Source organism: Ceratotherium simum, chromosome 6 (assembly GCF_057802395.1).
Source record: "Ceratotherium simum simum isolate JZ-2026a chromosome 6, ASM5780239v1, whole genome shotgun sequence".
Taxonomy (NCBI): Eukaryota; Metazoa; Chordata; class Mammalia; order Perissodactyla; family Rhinocerotidae; genus Ceratotherium; species Ceratotherium simum.
Genome location: NC_141905.1, coordinates 33,033,721 through 33,052,259, shown reverse-complemented (window position 1 = coordinate 33,052,259; position 18,539 = coordinate 33,033,721). Strand labels below are relative to the sequence as shown.

The following is an 18,539-nucleotide window of genomic DNA, read 5'->3' as shown; positions in this document are numbered from 1 at the left end:
ATGCAGCACTGTCTGAAAAGCTAATATACGATGACTAAATTGGTGTTATTGCAGAAAAACAAAGCTATTTTTTGTGTGTGTTTGAGGAAGATTAATCCTGAGCTAACATCCATTGCCAAATCCTCCTCTTTTTTGCTGAGGAAGACTGGCCCTGGGCTAACATCCATGCCCATCTTCCTCTACTTTATATGGGACGCCACCACAGCATGGCTTGACAAGTGGTGTGCCAGTCCGCACCTGGGATCCAAACCTGCGAACCCCGGGCCACCAAAGCGGAGTGCGTGAACTTAACCACTACACCACCAGGCCAGCCCCAACCTATTTTTAATAGTAAAATCCATCTATATAATTCACCACATAAACAGATTAAAGGAGAAAAATCATAGATCATCTCAATAGACCCAGAAAGAGCAACATTAAAAACTTAACATCCATTCATGGTTTAAAAAAAACTCTAAAAAATTTAGGAATAAAAGAGAAATTCCTTAATTTGATAAAGATTTATCAATAAAAAACTTACAGCAAATATGACACTTAACTGTGTATTTAACTGCAAGTTTTCCCACAGAGAGGAAACAGGACAAGGATAGCTTGATCTTCAGCACTTCTTGTGAACATTATCCTGGTGTCCCAGCCAGGACATTAAGGCAAGAAATTTATATAAATACATTAAGCATAAGTATTAGAAATAAAGAAACAAAACTAAACTGATTCACAGATAATATGATTTTATACATTACTAAGTTATTAATAAGAGTTTACCAACATGGTTGGATTTAAAATCAATATATAAATGTCAACTATTACTACATGCCAAAGACACCTTCGAAAGTAGAATTTTTAAAATAATAGCATTAAAAAGAAGTACCTAGGAATAAAACTACCAAAAGATGTACAGGACCTCTATGATGAAAAATTTTAAACATTTTATTAGAAGACATTTAAAAGGTTTGGAAGTTGATTAGAAAAGTCAAAATTGTAAAGATAACTTTTCCACAAATTAATCTAGAGATTCAATGCAATACTAATCAAAACCCCAAAATGTCTTTTTGGAGAGAACTTGACAGGCTGATATTAAAATTTCCATGACAGTAAAAAGCCAAAAACAGCCAAGGCATTCTTGAAGAACAGGAAGAATAGCAAGGACTTGCTTTATCCCAAACAGCAGAATTTATTATAGTGTCATACAAATTACATAATGTGAAAGTGGGACAGCGACAAATCCACAGGTTGAAGGAATAAAATAGAGATCATAGAAACAGATCCACATACACAAGGAACTTAATTTATAGCAACAGTGGCACTGAAGAGCAGGCGAGTGAAGGAGTTTTCAAAGATGAAGCTATGACAGGATGATTCTGAGAAGACAGCAGAGCAGGAAGGAAGCACCAGGAATCTGTCTCCCCACTGAGGCAGAATCTGTCTAATGTAACTATTTTGGAACTCTCAAGTTTATTAAAGGCTTGCAATTTCTAGGGGGAGGCTTGGGTGGTAAACAGCAATTAATTTTGGTCAATTTCAGCTCTTTGCATAGTAGCAGCTACCTATCCACTACCCCCAGGCCCTGTGACAGAAAGCCATGCATGTGCTCCAAGAGTAGCTTGGAGATAGCTTGTGGGAGCCAGGGTACGCAATAATGTATAATTAGTAATAATAATAAGGCAATGCCCTTATATTTGAGACTGGTGCTCTGATCCCTGCTTCTGATCACCGAGATGCAGGTACAAAGGTTTACGGGGTAAGCTGTTGTTGCACCCCTTCAACCACTGTTGCAAACCCTCCAGCTGAAGAGACTTCCAGAGGATTTACAGGGCTGGTGTTTGGTTCCCTTTTATTTTATTCTTTTTTCCTCCCCTTCATTTCTTTTTCTTTTTCCACGTTTGGGAGTCAGACACTTAAGATCTAGGACATTCAAAAGTAACTGCATATACAGGAGAATTTAGAAAGTCACTGTGCATGGCCAGGAAAAGGTGCAGGCTCAGAAAAGACCTGAGAAGACCTTACATTTACACCTCAGGCTGATCACTGACATAGAACCTACAGCAATCACAAAACAAAAACACAGCTAGCCCTGGAGAAGGCAGAGAATGTGATTTCCAGCGTTACCATGTTATTAGATTCAATTACCTAGTTCTCACAACAAACAAACAAAAGACAGGGCATACAAAAAATTGGAAAGCCTGGCCCATTCAAAGGGAAAGAATAAACCAACATGGGAACGCAAAAGGATATAGCCACTTTGGAAGGCAGTTTGGTGGTTTCTAACAAAACTAAACATACTATTACAATATGATCCAGCAATCGTTCTCCTCATTACTTAGCAAAAGGAGTCAAAAACTTGTTAAAAATGCACAAAAAAACCTGCACACAGATGTTTATAGCAGCTTTATTCATAATTGCCAACCTTGGAAAAACCAAGATTTCCTTCAGTAGGTGAATGGATAAACAAACTATGGTAAATCCAGATAATGGAATGTTATTCAGTGTTAAAAGGAAATCAGTGATCGAGCCATGAAAAAATATAGAGGAACCATAAATGCAAATTACTAAGTGAAAGAAACTAATCTGAGAAGGCTACATGTTGTACATGGATACATGGTTCAAAACTTGTATATCTTGGAGAGCGGAGTCAAGATGGCGGCGTAGGCAGACTCTGAACTCACCTCCTCCCGTGGACACAGCCAATTTACAACTACTCATGGAAAAATTGCCCCTGAGACAGAACTGAAAACTGGATAAGAGGAACTCCTACAACAACGGACAATCCTAACTGGGGTAGAAGAGGCAGAGACTCCCTCCCGGAGAGGAAAAACGCCGCCTTCACAAGCCGCCAGCTTCACGGCCGCCGGGAGCAGCTCACAGGTACGCAGCCTCCCTGGAGGCGCGGGGCCCTGAGCTGGGGAGCACCCCCGCTGTGGGCATTGTGTGGACCCAGCACAATCGACACCAGCAGCATAATATCTGACTTTGCCTGCTACTAAAACATTGGGGAGCACCCCCAGAAAACCCGGTTCACAAAGAAACTAAAACTGGCTCTTAAAGGGCCCGCGCACAAACTCACCCGTTCCAGAAAGCATCCTAAAATCACCAGAAAGAAAGGTGCACAGTGCTTTGGTGACAAGAGACTCACCTAATAGGCCCTGAGTGTATCTCGGTGAGGGGTGAGACCTCTCCAGGGACTGGGACATTGGCGGCGGCCATTGTGGTGGCCTGGTGTGAGCGTGCTGACACAGACGCCATTGGAGTTCTCCCTGAGGCCAGCTAGCCCAGGGTCTGCTCCACCCGCTAGAGCACCGATTTAATCCAGCTCAGCCAGGGCAGGCAGCCCACCCTAGAGACTGGCCCCACCCAACAACAAGCCCTCAGGCAACGTGTGGGCCTGCATAGATTGGTGACTGGATTCTCTGCAGCCTGGCAACTGAGCCGACTCGAGCGGGGCAGGGTGTGCACAAGGAGCGGGTAGAGAGTGTGGGGCGGTGGCGGAGTGTGTGGGGCTCCTGCGGTGGAGAGACTGGGTCCACTTGGGGAGGTCGGGGCGCTCACACGGGGCAGGACTGTGTTGACTGTGTGCGAGGACCTGTGGGCAACAGGGCTTGTCAGCTGCAGAAGACTTGTGCTTCTCAAAGACCCACATAGGAGGTTTGCCCCACCTTCCAAAGCCTGAAACAATTGGGTGTTCCTGTGCCTGAGGCCAGCCCCACCCAGCTGCAATCCTCAGGGAGCTGACAAGAGACCTAATAGGCTAGAGGCTTGCAGCAATTGTAAGGCCCTGAGCTTAACAACCTGCCACGCTGGGGGCCTACTCACTTAAAAGAAATACTGCAACACAAATGTGGTATTAGAACTTACAGCCAACTGTGCTGGGGTGCCCCATACCTGATAAAGAGACTGAAGGGCCCACAACAACTACAAGCAGCTGAGCATTACAACAGCTGGCCAGGAGCAAAACTTGTATATCTTCAACAAGAGCAATAGCATAAAAAAATCTCAAGTTTGCCACCTGCTGGCTTATATATGACACTGTGAATATGAACGGGTGGGTAACCTCAAAATAATCCTTAGTAAACTTATTAGCTAATTAGAAAAAAATCCTTCATAATTGCTTTCTTTAAGGACCTAAGTTCTGCCAATAAATATTGAAGAGTTCGGAAATCTTCACATACCCATTTACCCAAATAAGATTTGTAGAAATTTTAATAAACGAATAAAAGAAAATCCAGGACTTGGTAAATAAAAACCATCTATATGATATTACCTATATGATTCCAACTATATGATACTCTGGAAAAGGCAAAACTAATAGAGTAAAAAGATGAGTGGTTACCAGGGTCTATGGAGGAGGGGGATACGAAGAAGTGGAGCATGGAGGATTTTTAGGGCAGTGAAATTACTCTCTATGATACTATAATGGGGGATACGTGTCATTATACAATTGTCCAAACCCAGAGAATGTACAACACCAAGAATGGACCCTAATGTAAACTATGTACATCTGATAATGATTTGTCAATGTAGGTTCATCAATTGTAACAAATATACCACCTTTGGTGGACAATGTTGATAATGGAGAAGACTATGCATGTGTGGGGGCAGGGAATTCAGTGGATATCTCTGTATCTTCCACTTAATTTTGTTGTGAACCTAAAACTGCTATAAAAGATAAAGTTTATTTTAAAAAAAAAAAACAATAGAAACCACCCCTGAGAAACCCCAGATGATGGACCTTAATAGACAAAAACTAAAACAACTGTCTTAAAGAGGTTAATCTCCAGAATATATAAAGAACTCATACAACTCAACACCAAAAAACAAACAACCCAATCAAAAAATGGGCAGAGAATATGAACAGACATTTCTCCAAAGAAGATATACAGATGGCCAACAGGCAGATGAAAAGATGTTCAAGAAACTAATTATTAGGGAACTGCAAATCAAAACTACAACGAGATATCACCTTACACCTGTCAGAATGGCTATTAATTACCAAGACAAAAAAAAAAAAACAAATGTTAGAGAGGATGTGGAGAAAACGGAACCCTCACACACTGCTGGTGGGTACGCAAACTGGTGCAGCCACTATGGAAAACAGCATGGAGATCTCTCAAAAAATCAAAAACAGAAATACCATACGATCCACCTATCCCACTACTGGGTATTTATCCAAAGAACTTGAAACCAACAATTCAAAGAGACTTATGCACCCCTATGTTCACTGCAACATTATTCACAACAGCCAAGAAGTGGAAGCAACCCAAGTGTCCATCAATAGATGAGTGGATACAGAAGATGTGGTATATATATCTACAATGGAATACTACTCAGCCTTAAAAAAAAGACAAAATTGTCCCATTTGCAATGACATGGATGGACCTGGAGGGTATTATGTTAAGCGAAATAAGCCAGAGAAAGACAAACACTGCATGATTTCACTCATATGTGGAAAATAAACAACTGCATGGACAAAGAGAACAGATTAGTGGTTACCAGAGGGGAACGTGTTTGGGGGCTAGGCAAAAGGGATAAAGAGACACATTTATGTGGTGATGGATAAAAATTAGACTACTGGTGGTGAGCACGATGCATATATACAGAATACTGATAAATAATAACGTACACCTGAAATTTCACAATATTATAAACCATTATGACCTCAATAAAATAAAAAATAAAAAACAATTGTCTTAAAGAAAATCAAATAACAAAAGGAAGACATGGAGAAAATCAAGAAAGCAATACATGAACGAAATGGAAATATCAATAAAAATAATAGAAAACCTAAAAAAAACACCAAAAAGAAATTCTGGAGCTAAAAAGTACAATAACTGAAGTGAAAAATTCACTAGAAGAACTCAAAGGCAGATCTGAGCAGGCAGAAAAAAGAACTCGGGAACTGGAAGATAAAACCATTGAAATTATTAAGTCTTAGGAACAAAAAGAAAAAAGACTGAAGAAAAGTGACGAGAACCTAAGGGACCTGTGGAACATCCCAATACAGGCACTGTGGGAGTTCCAGAGAGATAAAGAGAAAGAGAGATCATTGGAAGAAATAATGGCCAAAAACTTTCCAAAGTTGATGAAAAACATAAACATCCAAGAAGCCCAATGAACTCCAAGTAGGATGAACTAAAAAAAATCCACACTGAGATACACTGTTGAAAGACAAAGAGAGAAACTTGAAAGTAGCAAGAGAGAAGTGACTCGTCATATACAAGGGATCCTCAATAAGATTATCAGTAAATTTCTCATCAGAAACTTTGGAGGTCAGAAGGCAGTGGGCTAATATATTCGAAATACTGAAAGAAAAAAACCAATCAACCAAGAATCCAATATCTGGCCAAACTGTCCTTCAAAAGTGAGGGAGAAATTAGGACATTTAAAGATAAACAAAAGCTGAAGAAGTTCGTTATTACTAGACCTGCCCCATAAGAAAAGGTAAAAGGAGTCCTACAGATTGAAATGAAAGGACACTAAGTAACTCGAAGCCGTATGAAAAAATAAAGATCTCAGTAAAGGTAAATACATGGGTGATTATAAAAGCTACTATTACTGTAACTTTGGCTTATAACTCTACATTTAGTTTTCTACATAAAAGACTAATGCATAAAATTATTAATTTATGTTTTTGGACACATAACGTATAAATAAGCTATCTTGTGACATCAATAACTGAAAGGGGGTGCAAAGAGAGCTATACAGGAACAGAGGTTTTGCAGTTACTGAAAGTTAACCTGATATAATTTGAATTAGGGTGTTATAACTTTAGGATATTAAATGTAATCCCCATGGTAACCCCACAAAGAAAATAGCTATAGATTATATAGAAAAGGAAATAGTAAGGAATTTAAAACATTTCACTGCAAAAAATAAACTAAACACAAAACAGGACAGTAATGTAGAAAATGAGGGATAAAAAAAAGTATAAGGCACACAGAAAATGAACAGCAAAATGACAGAAGTCCCTATATCTCAATAATTACTTTAAATGTAAATGGATTAAACTATCCACTCAAAAGACAGATTGGCAGAACGGATTAAAAAACATGATCCAACAATATGCTATCTACAAAAGACTCACTTTAGATCTAGAGACACAAATTGGTTGAAAACGAAAAGATGGAAAAAGATATTCCATGCAAATAACCAAGAGAGTAAGGGTGGCCATACTATTACCAGAAAAAAATAGACTTTAAATCAAAAAAAGTTACAAGATACAAAGAAGGACATTATTTATTAACAAAAGGTTCAATACAGCAAGAAGATATAACAAGTAAAAACACTTATACATCTAATAAGAGACCATCAAAACATATGAAGCAAAATTTTACAGAACTAAGGGGAGAAATACAGTTCTAAAACAGTTGGGTGATTTTTAATACCCTACTCTCAGTAATGGATAGAATAACCAGATAGAAGGTAAGAAAGGAAATACAGGACTTGAACAACACAATGAACCAACTAGATCTAACAGGACACTCTACTCACCAACAACATACACATTCTTCTCAAATGCACATGGGACATTCTCCAGGCTAGACCATAAATTAAGTCTAGATACCATACAAAGTATCTTCTCCAACCACAAGAGGATGAAATTAGAAATCAATAACATAAGAAAACTGGAAAATTCAAAAATTAATGGAAATTAAACAACACACTCTTAAACAACCAAAGAATCAAAGAAATCCAAAGGGAAATAAGAAAAGACTTAAGAGATGAATGACAATGAAAATACAATATATCAAAACTTAAGAGATGCAGGGAAAGCAGTGCTAAGGGAGAAATTTAAAGTGATAAATACATTAAAAAACAAAAAAGATCTCAAGTTAACAACCTAACTTTACAACTTAAGGACCTAAAAAGAAGAACAAACTAAACCCAAAGCCAGCAGAGGGAAATAAAAATCTGAGCTAAGATAAATCAAATAGAGAATAGAAAAATAGCAAAAGTCAACAAAACCAAAAAGTGGTTCTTTGCAAAGATCAATCAAATTGACAAAACTTTAGTTAGACTGACTATGAAAAAAAGACAAGACTCAAATTACTAAAATCAGAAATGAAAATGGAAACATTATTACCAATACTGCCAAAATAAAAAGGATCATAAGAGTACTATAAACTATTATTTGTCAATAAATTAGATGACTTAGATGAAATGTACAAATTACCAGAAATACAAAACCTATCAACATTGAATCATGAAGAAACAGAAAACCAGAATAGACCTATAATTTATAAAGAGATTGAATCAATAATCAAAAATCTCCCAACAAAGAAAAGCTCTGGACCACATGGCTTCTTTGGTGAATTCTAGCAAACATTTAAAAAGAAATGAATCCTTCTCACACTTTGCTGGAAAATTGCTGAAGAGTGAAAACTTTCCAACTCATTCTATGAAGCCAGCATTGTCCTGATATCAAAGCCACACAGGGACACTACAAAAAAAGAAAACTACAGACCACTATGCCTTATGGACATTGATGCAAAAATTTTCAATAGAACACTAGCAAACCAAATTCAGTAGCATACTAGAAGGATTATACAGCATAACCAAGTGGGATTTATTCCTGGAATGAAAGGATGGTTCAACATATGCAAAAAAATCAATGTAATACACAACATTAACAGAACGAAGAAAAAACCCCTGAAGATCATCTCAAGTGATGCGGGAAAAAAATCTGACAAAATTCAACACCCTTTCATGATAAAAACACTCAAAATCTAGGAATGGAAGGAAACTATCTCAACATAATAAAAGCCATATATGAAAAACCCACAGCAAACACTATACACAATGGTGAAAGATGGAAAGCTTTTCCTCTAAGATCAGGAACAAAGCAAGGATGCCCACTTTGACCACTTCTATTAAACACAGTCCTGGAAGTTCTAGCCAGGGCAATTAGGCAAGAAAAAGAAATAAAAGGCATCTAAATAAGAAAGGAAGAAGTAAAATTACCTCAGTATATAGATGATATGATCTTATACGTAGAAAACCCTAAAGATTCCACCAAAAAGCTATTAAAACTAATAAAATATTCACCATAGCAGCAGGATACAAAATCAACATACAAAATTCAGTTGCATTTCCATACACTAACAATGAACAATCCAAAAGAAATTAAGAAAACAATGCCGTTTACAATGCTATCAAAACGAATAAAATACTAAGGAATTAACTTAAGTATAAAGGTAAAAGACATACAATAAAAACTACAAAACACAACTGAAAGAAATTAAAGACATAAATAAATGGAAAGACATCCCATGTTCATGGATGGAAAGACTTAATATTGTCAACTACCTCTCAAAGTGATCTACAGATTCAATGCAATCCTTACCAAATCACGGAAATGCAAATTTAAAATCATTTCAGGTAAAACTATATATCCAAGAGATTAGCAAAAATTTAAAAGTCTGACAATATCATATGGTAATAAAGATATAGGGTGTCAGGAATTCTCATATAATACTAATGAGAATGTAAACTGGCATAACCATTCTGGTAAACAGGGTGACACTAACCTGTAAAGTTCAAGTTAAGTATCCTCTATGACCCAGCAATTTCATTCTACTTTAGAAATACATGTATATTATATAATAAATGTTCAAAGCAACATTATTTGTAATCGCCAAAAACTGGAAGCACCAAAATGTCCATCAGTAATAGAAGAAGTAAATAATTATACGTACATGTAATGGAATAAAACACCACAATGAGAGCTAATGATGGAGAACCATACCTACACATATATGGATAATCAAGCAAGCATGATGTTAAAAAAAAAAAAAGTCTCCAAAAGAATGAAAATGGACCATCTGCTATTGCCCTTCACAAAAATTAACTCAAAATGGATCAAAGACCCGAAGGGGAGACCTGAAACGATAAAACTCATAGAAGAAAATATAGGCAACACACTATTTGACATTGGTCATAAAGGAATCTTTTCAGATGACATGCCTACCCAGACTAGGGAACCTAAGAAAAAATAAACAAGTGGGACTTTATCAGATTAAAGAGCTTCTACAAGACAAACGAAACCAGAATCAAGATGAACAGACAACCTACCAGCTGGCAGAGAATATTTGCAAAACATACATCTGACAAGGGGTTGATCTCCATAATATATAAAGAACTCACACAACTGAACAACAAAAAAACAAACAACCTGATCAAAAAATGGGCAGAGGAAATGAACAGACACTTCTCCAAAGAAGATATATAGATGGCCAATAGGCACATGAAAAGATGTTCAACATCACTAATCATCAGGGAAATGCAAATCAAAACAACACTAAGATATCACCTCACGCCCGTTAGAATGGCTATAATCACCAAGACAAAAAACAACAAATGTTGGAGAGGATGTGGAGAAACAGGAACCCTCATACACAGCTGGTGGGAATGCAAAAAGGTGCAGCCTCTATGGAAAACGGTATGGAGATTCCTCAAAGAATTAAAAATAGAGATGCCCTATGATCCAGCCATCCCACTACTGGGAATCTATCCAATGAACCTGAAATCAACAATCCAAAGAGGCTTATGCACCCCTATGTTCATTGCAGCATTATTCACTATAGCCAAGAAGTGGAAGCAACCTGAGTGTCCCTCAACTGATGACTGGATTAAGAAAATGTGGTATATATATACAATGGAATACTACTCGGCCATAAAAAAAGACAAAATCGTCCCATTTGCAACAACATGGATGGGTCTGGAGGGTATTGTGTTAAGTGAAGTAAGCCAGAAAGAGAAAGACAAACACTGTATGATCTCACTCATATGTGGAATATAAACCAACACATGGACAGAGAAAACTGTATTGTGGTTACCAGGGGAAGTGGGGGTCGGGGGTGGGCACAAGGGGTGAAGGGAGACATATATATGGTGATGGACAAACAAAAATGTACAACCGAAAATTTCAATGTTAAAAACTATTAAAACATCAATAAAAAAAAAAAAAAGTCTCCAAAGGCTACCTATATTGTGATTCCATGTATCTGAAGTTAACAGTTGGCACAACTAAATATATTGTATAAGAATACATACTAGGTGGGAAAAAATTAAGCTAAGTGGTCAAAATTGCATTAATTAGTCAAGCAAAGTATATTCTGCTTCTTGAGAGTCTACCTAATTTAACCCACCAAAAGTGAAGCTCAGTTTCAAAGCTCTGACTCTTCTATTTACTCGCAAGAACTGGGAATGAGGACATCAGTACTCTAATTCAACTTGCACCACTAACTAATCTTATGTGCTAAATAATTAATTGGTAAGTTTTCTCATTCTTCAAAGAAAAAAAGCTAAAAAAGAAAAACAAGATGATCTATAGTTTCCCTTCACATGTGATGCAATATACAATACATACAATATTACATATACATTATTACTATTTTGCCTCAGATAAATTTGTTTCAAATAGAGAAAGATAAAATAATATAAAAAGATGTTTCTCTGGTTACTATGACTCCTCAGCAGCAAATAAGGCATTTAGGAGAGAATGTTTTTTATTTTAGATTACTAGATTCTTAATTCAGTAAGAAAAAAATCCCTCCTTTCAGCGGGAGCTGCCATCTTCCAGTAATTTGCAAAAATGACCAACACAAAGGAAAAGAAGACAAGCATCCCTATATGTTTTCTAGGCCTTTTAGAAAACATAGAGTTGTTCCTTTGGCCACATACCTGCAAATCTTCAAGAAAGGTGATATCAAGAAAACGGGCATTGTTCAAAAATGAATGCCCCATGAATGTTACCATGGCAAAACTGGAAGAGTCTGCAGTGTTACCAAGGATGCTGTTAGCACTGTTGTAAACAAGTTAAGAGCAAGATTTTCTTGCCAAGGGAATTAATGTTCGTATTGAGCATATTAAGCACTCTGAGAGCTGAGACAGCTTCCTGAAACGTGAAGGAAAATGATCAGGAAAAAAAGGAAGCCAAAGAGAAAGGTACTCGGGTTCAACTGAAGCACCAGACTGCTCCACCCAGAGAAGCACACTTTGCAAGAACCAGTGGAAAGGAGCCTGAGCTGCTGGAATTCATTCCCTATGAATTTATAGCATAACATCAGTGTAAGAAAATAAAAGCCCTCTGGACTGCTTAAAAAAAAAAACACCTAAATAATTGTGTTATAGAGACCAAAATACTCTTTTATATAATAGCTTACCTTCCACAAGCAATCTGAGTGACGATGCTTCCCATAAGTTCAAAAACTTTCCTTGGGTTTATTTCATGACTGGTAGAGTTATGACCCAACTGACCATACCCTCCAGCTCCAAATGTAAACACTCCACCTTCCTAAAAAAAGACAAAACCTTTTATCATTATACGACCTGATAAAAGAAAATAATTTTCAAAAAAATAAATCAATCTTTGAAGTCAATTTTTCTCTTCTATTATCTTCACAATTTAACAGATGATAGCTGACTTTTCAAGATAAAATGTCTCTTTTTTTTTTTTTTTGTGAGGGAGATCAGTCCTGAGCTAACATCCGTGCTAATCCTCCTCTTTTTGCTGAGGAAGACCGGCTCTGAGCTAACATCTATTGCCAATCCTCCTCCTTTTTTTCTTCCCCAAAGCCCCAGTACATAGTTGTATGTCATAGCTACACATCATTCTGGTTGCTGTACGTGGGACGCGGCCTCAGCACGGCCGAAGAAGCAGTGCGTCGGTGCCCGCCCGGGACCGAACCTGGGCTGCCAGTAGCGGAGCACGTGCACTTAACTGCTAAGCCACCAGGCTGGCCCCTAAAATGTCTTTTTAAAATTGAGAGTTCCAGGTTAATGATTAAATATTTTCACATATTTTTAAAGTATTTAATTATGTTCTCATCACTATAAGATATTTTGATGAAGTGATTATTTAAGAGATACTAATAATTATTTTTTGCATTGCCTTTCACTATCATTATATTCTTGTTGAATCCCAAGTACACACCTATAAAATTTCACAAAACACTAAAAACAGTATCGTCTTAAGTTTTCAAACTAGTTATGCTTTTAACATAAAAGCTCTGCAAAAAGAGTACAGGCAACCAGAGTGCACAAACGTAGCTATTCTTAGCATATAGTTGCTACAATATAGATGGCCTTTAAAAAATTTATATAAAAATACATAACTGGATTAGAGGTTATGTATATAAAAAGTAATTTGTGATGACATTTTAACAGAAGCACAATTAGTATTTTTTCAATTCCATTGCATCTCATAGTTGTAGATATATATACAATTTTATATCCTGCTTTCAACATTTAATAGATAAAATTTCAAATTAATAAACAAATTAATAAAATTTCCAACAAATACACAAAAGTAAAGACAAGAAAATATATGATTCTTCACATAACCATCAGTCAGTTTCAACAAATGGCAAAAGTTAGATAATCCTGTTTCACCAATGCCCTTGCCACTTTCTCTTTTTGGAGTACTTTAAAGCAAAAAAAAGTACTGGAGTACTCTAAAGCAAATTGTGGTCATCAAATCATTTCACTTATAAACGTATATGTATCTTCAACAGCAAATACCTCTAAGAGATAAAAATATATAACACAATACTATTATCAAACTTATAAAATTAATATTATTCCCTTTTTTGATAGAAGTATCCAAAGTGTTCATTTTTCTTTCTTATGGTTTTTGTAATTGGTATTATTTTATCCAGTTTTATTTAGGTATAATTGAATTGACAAATAAAACTGTATATATTTAAAATGTACAACGTGATTTGACATATACATTGTAAAATAACTACTACAATCTATTAACACATCTATCATCTCACACACTTTTTTTGGTGAGAATGCTTCAGATCTACTCTCATCAAATTTCAAGTATACAATACAGTATTGTTAACTACAGTCACCACACGGTACATTAGATCCTCACAACTTATCCATCTTCTAACAGAAAGTTTGTAGCCTTTGACTAACATCGCCCCATTTCCCCCACCCCCAACCTCTGGCAACCACCATTATACTCTGTTTCTATGAATTTGACTTTTTTTTTTAAGATTCCACATATTCGTGATACCATATAGTATGTGTCTTTGTCTGGCTTATATCACTTAGCATAATGCCCTCCACGTTCACCTATGTCGTTGCAAATGGGAAGATTTCCCTCTTTTTATGGATGAATAATATTCCATTGTGTGTGTGTGTGTGTGTGTGTGTGCATATCGCATTTTCTTTAACCATTCATCTGGCAATGGCTGTTTCCATATCTTGACTATTGCGAACAATGCTGCAATAAACATGGGAGTGCAGTTATCTCTTCGAGATCCTGTTTTCATTTCCTTCAGATAGATATCCAGAAGTGGGACTGCTGGGTCATACAGTAGTTCTATTCGCAATTTTTTGAGGAACCTCCATACTGTCTTCCATAATGGCTGCACCAATTTACATGCCATCAGCAGTGTACAAGGGTTCCCCTTTTCTCCCCATTCCTGCTGATACTTCTCCTTTGTTTTTTTGATAATAGCTATCCTAATACACATGAGGTGATATTTCATTGTGGTTTTGGTTTGCATTTCCCTGATGATTGTGACATTGCTATTGAACACCTTTTCATGTACCTGTTGGCCATTTGTATATCTTCTTTGGAAAAATGTCTATTTAGGTCCTTTCCCCATTTTTAGATTATTATTTTATCTACTGAGTTATGTGAGTTCCTTATATATTTTAGATATTAACTCCTTATCAGATATATGGTTTAAAAATATTTTCTCCCATTCCATAGGTTGCCTTTTCATTTTGTTAACTGTTTCTTTTGCTGTGCAGAAGCCTTTTTAGTTTGACATCCTCCCACTTGTTTATTTTTGCTTTTGTTGCCTGTGCTTTTAGTCTCATATCCAAAAAAATGATTACCAAGAATAATGTCAAGTAGTTTTCCCCCCATGTTTTCTTCCAGGAGTTTTATAAGTTTCAGGTCTTAACATTTAAGTCTTTAATCCACTTTGAGTTACATTTTTTGAGTGGTGCAAGATAGGGGTCCAGTTTCATTCTTTTGCATGTGGATATCTAGTTTTCCAAGCACCATTTATTGAAGAAACTATCCCACTGTGTGTTCTTGGCACCTTATCAATGATTAGTTGACCGTACACACATGGGTTTATTTCTGGGCTATCCGTTTGATTGTCCACATGTCTGTTTTTATGCCAGTACCATACTGTTTTGATTACTATAGCTTTGTAATATAGTTTGAAATCAGGAAGTGTGATGCCTCCTGCTTTGTTGTTCTTTCTCAAGATTGCTTTGGTTATTCTGGGTCTTTTGTGGTTCCATACAAATGTTAGGGTTGTCTGTTCTATTTCTGTGAAAAATGCCACTGAAATTTAATAAAGATTGCACTGAATCTGTAGATCACTTTTAGTATGGACATTTTAACAATATTAATTCTTCCAATCCAAGAACATGAGATACCTGTTTATTTGTGTCGTCTTCAATTTGTTTCATTGATGTCTTATATAGTTTTCAGTGTACAGGTTTTTCACCTCCTTAGTTAAATTTATTCCTAAGTATTTTGTTGTTGTTGATGCTATTATAAATGGGACTGCTTTTTAAATTTCTCTTTCAGATGGTTTGTTCTTAGTGTATAGAAATGCAACTGATATTTGTATGTTGATTTTGTATCCTGCAACTTTGCTGAATTCATTTATTCTAACAGTTTTTTGATGCAGTCTTTAGGGTTTTCTATATATATGTCATCTGCAAACAGAGACAATTTTACTTTTTCCTTTCTAATTCAAATGCCGTTTATTTCTTTTTCTTGTCTAACTGCTCTGGCCAGGACTTTCAGTACTATCTTGAATAGAAGATAGTGAGAGTGGACATCCTTTTCATATTCCTGATATTAAAAGAAAAGCTTTCAGGTTTTCACTACTGAGTATGACGTTAGCTGTGGGCTTGTCATATGTGGCCTTCATTATGCTGAGATACATTCCTTTTATACCTAACTTGAGAATTTTATCACAAAAGAATGCTGAATTTTGTCGAATGCTTTTCCTGCATCTATTGAGATGATCATACAATTTTTATCCTTCATGCTGTTGATATGGTGTATCACATTGACTGATTTGCAGATGTTGTATCATCCTTGCATCCCAGGGATAAATCCCACTTGATCATGGTATATGATCATTTTAATGTGCTGTTGAATTTGATTTGCTAGCTTTTTGTTGAGGAGTTTGCATCTACGTTCATTGGGGATATTGGCATGTAATTTTCTTTTCTTGTAGTGTCTTTGGTATCAGGATAATGTTATCCTCATAAAATGAGTTTTGGAAGTGTTCCAACTCTTGTGTTTTTTGCAAGAGTTTAAGATGGACTGGCGTTAATTATTTATTAAATGGCAGAAGTCACCAGAGAAACCATCTGGTCCTGGGCTTTCCTTTGTTGGGAGATTTTTTTTTAAACATGTTAATGGATAAAGGGATCCAGAGTGAGAGTGAAATTTTATTACTATTATTATTTTTTTTTTGCTAAGGAAGATTAACCCTGAGTTAATCTTCCCAGTCTTCCTCTTTTTGTATCTAAGCCGCCTCCACAGCCACAGCCACTGACAGATGAGTGGTGTAGGTCTGCGCCCAGGAACCGAACCCAGGCTGCCAAAGCAGAGCATGCCGAACTTAACCACTAGGCCACCTGGGCTGGCCCTGTTGGGAGATTTTTGATTACTGATTCAATCTCCTTACTAGTTAAAGGTCTGTTCAGATTTTCTATTTCTTCATGATTCAGTCTTGGTAGTTGGCATGTTTCTAAGAATTTATCCATTTCATCTAGGTTATCCAATTTGTTGGCATATAACTGTTCACAGTAGTCTCTTATGATTCTATGTATTTCTGCAGTATCAGTTGTAATGTCTCCTTTCATTTCTGATTTTTTCTCTTTTTTCCTTAGTCTAGCTAAAGATTTGTCAGTTGTTTTATCTTTTCAGAAAAACAGCTCTTAGTTTTCTTCATCTTTTCTAATGTTCTTCTAGTCTCTATTTCTTTTGTTTCTGCTATGACCTTTGTTATTTCTTTCCTTCTGCTAACTTTGGGCTTAGTTTGTTTTTCTAGTTCCTTGAGGTATAAAGTTAGGCTGTTTATTTGAGATCATTCTTTTTCTTAATGTGTTGATAACTATAAACTCCCCTCTTAGAGCTGCTTTTGCTGCACCCCATAAGTTTTGGTATGATAGGTTTCCATTTTCGTTTGTCTCAAGATATTTTCTGATTTCCCTTTTATTTCTTCTTTGACCCACTGATTGTTCAGGAGTGTGCTTTTTAATTTTCACATACTTATGAATTTCCCAGTTTCTCCTGTTATTGATTCCTAGTTTCATACCACTGTGGTTGGAAAAGCAGATATAATTTCAAACTTCTTAAATTTGTTAAGCCTTGATTTGTGACCTAACATATGATCTCTCCTGCAGAATGTTCCATTCTGTGCTTGAGAAGAATGTGTACTCTACTGTTGTTGGATGGAATGTTCTGTATATGTTTGTTAGGTCCATTTGGTATAATGTGTAGTTCAAGTCCAATATTTCCTTATGCTGCAAGTGGAGTACTGAAGTCCCCTGCTATTATTGCATTGCTGTCTATTTCTGCCTTAAGATCTGTTAATATTTGCTTAATATATTTAGATGCTCCTATGTTGGGTGCATATATAGGAACAATTGTTATATCCTCTTGATGAACTGACCCCTTTAATATTAATTTCTTAATATCATCTAATTCTCAGGCCATGTTTAAATTTTCCTGACTATTTCATTACATCATGTCAGAAAGTATATGTCTGGTTGGTGATGTTAAAAATAAGTATGTGGGTCAACATATTTCAGCCTAATCCATTCCCATTAAGCTTAACGTTGTTGATCTTTGCCTAGATCCATTATTTCATTAGAGAGTATAAAATGCAGATTTTCTAATATTATTTCTTCTAGATTTATTAGTTGGAATTCTTCTATAGAGAACATAACTCCTCAACTATTAAGTTACTCTGAAATACAATTTGCAAATAAGAGGCAGGAGAAATGCTTCTTTCTCATTTACTGATTTTTAGAAAAATGAGTTGTGTCTTAGCAACCTCCAAAGATAAGAAATGAAGTTTGATTTGGATTGATTTGGGGAAGAAGAGTATCATTAAGTCATGGATCTTTATATATGTGGTATATTTCCATTTATTGCAGTCATTTCTTTTTGTTAACCAGTGAAAGCTCCTTCAAGTTGCCCTTCTGACATGACTTCAGCGGTCTTTTGCTTTTTTATAACACAAAATGCCCAAGGCTATACTTACATGGGACAAGGCTCTTCTCTAAGAAGCCCTGGTTCCTTTCAGTATGGAGTCTACAACAATCAAGGGATGTTCACTGCTTCCAGATTGTACATGGTTAATTACTTATAGGACATTTCAGTGGCCATGGCAAAAAAAATAAACTCACAGTCATGCATCACTTAATAGGAATACTTTGAGAAATGTGTTGTTAGGCAATTTCCTCGTTGTGCAAATATCATAGAGTGTACTTACATAAACCTAGATGTTACAGCCTACTACACACCTACACTATATGGTGCT

At 36.3% G+C, this 18,539-nt stretch overlaps 1 protein-coding gene and 1 pseudogene across 7 annotated transcripts in view; one reads left to right on the top strand and one right to left on the bottom strand.

Moving 5' to 3' along the window:
• Positions 1 to 18,539, bottom strand: part of HERC4 (HECT and RLD domain containing E3 ubiquitin protein ligase 4) — a 151,867-nt gene that overhangs the window by 83,260 nt on the left and 50,068 nt on the right. For all 7 annotated transcript variants that reach the window (XM_087432136.1, XM_087432138.1, XM_087432139.1 and 4 more), the window contains one exon: positions 12,156 to 12,286. In XM_087432136.1, coding sequence (XP_087288262.1) covers positions 12,156 to 12,286 — 131 coding nt within the window. The remainder of the gene's footprint in view (positions 1 to 12,155; positions 12,287 to 18,539) is intronic.
• On the top strand, positions 1,716 to 12,076 carry LOC106801357 (large ribosomal subunit protein eL21 pseudogene; annotated as a pseudogene).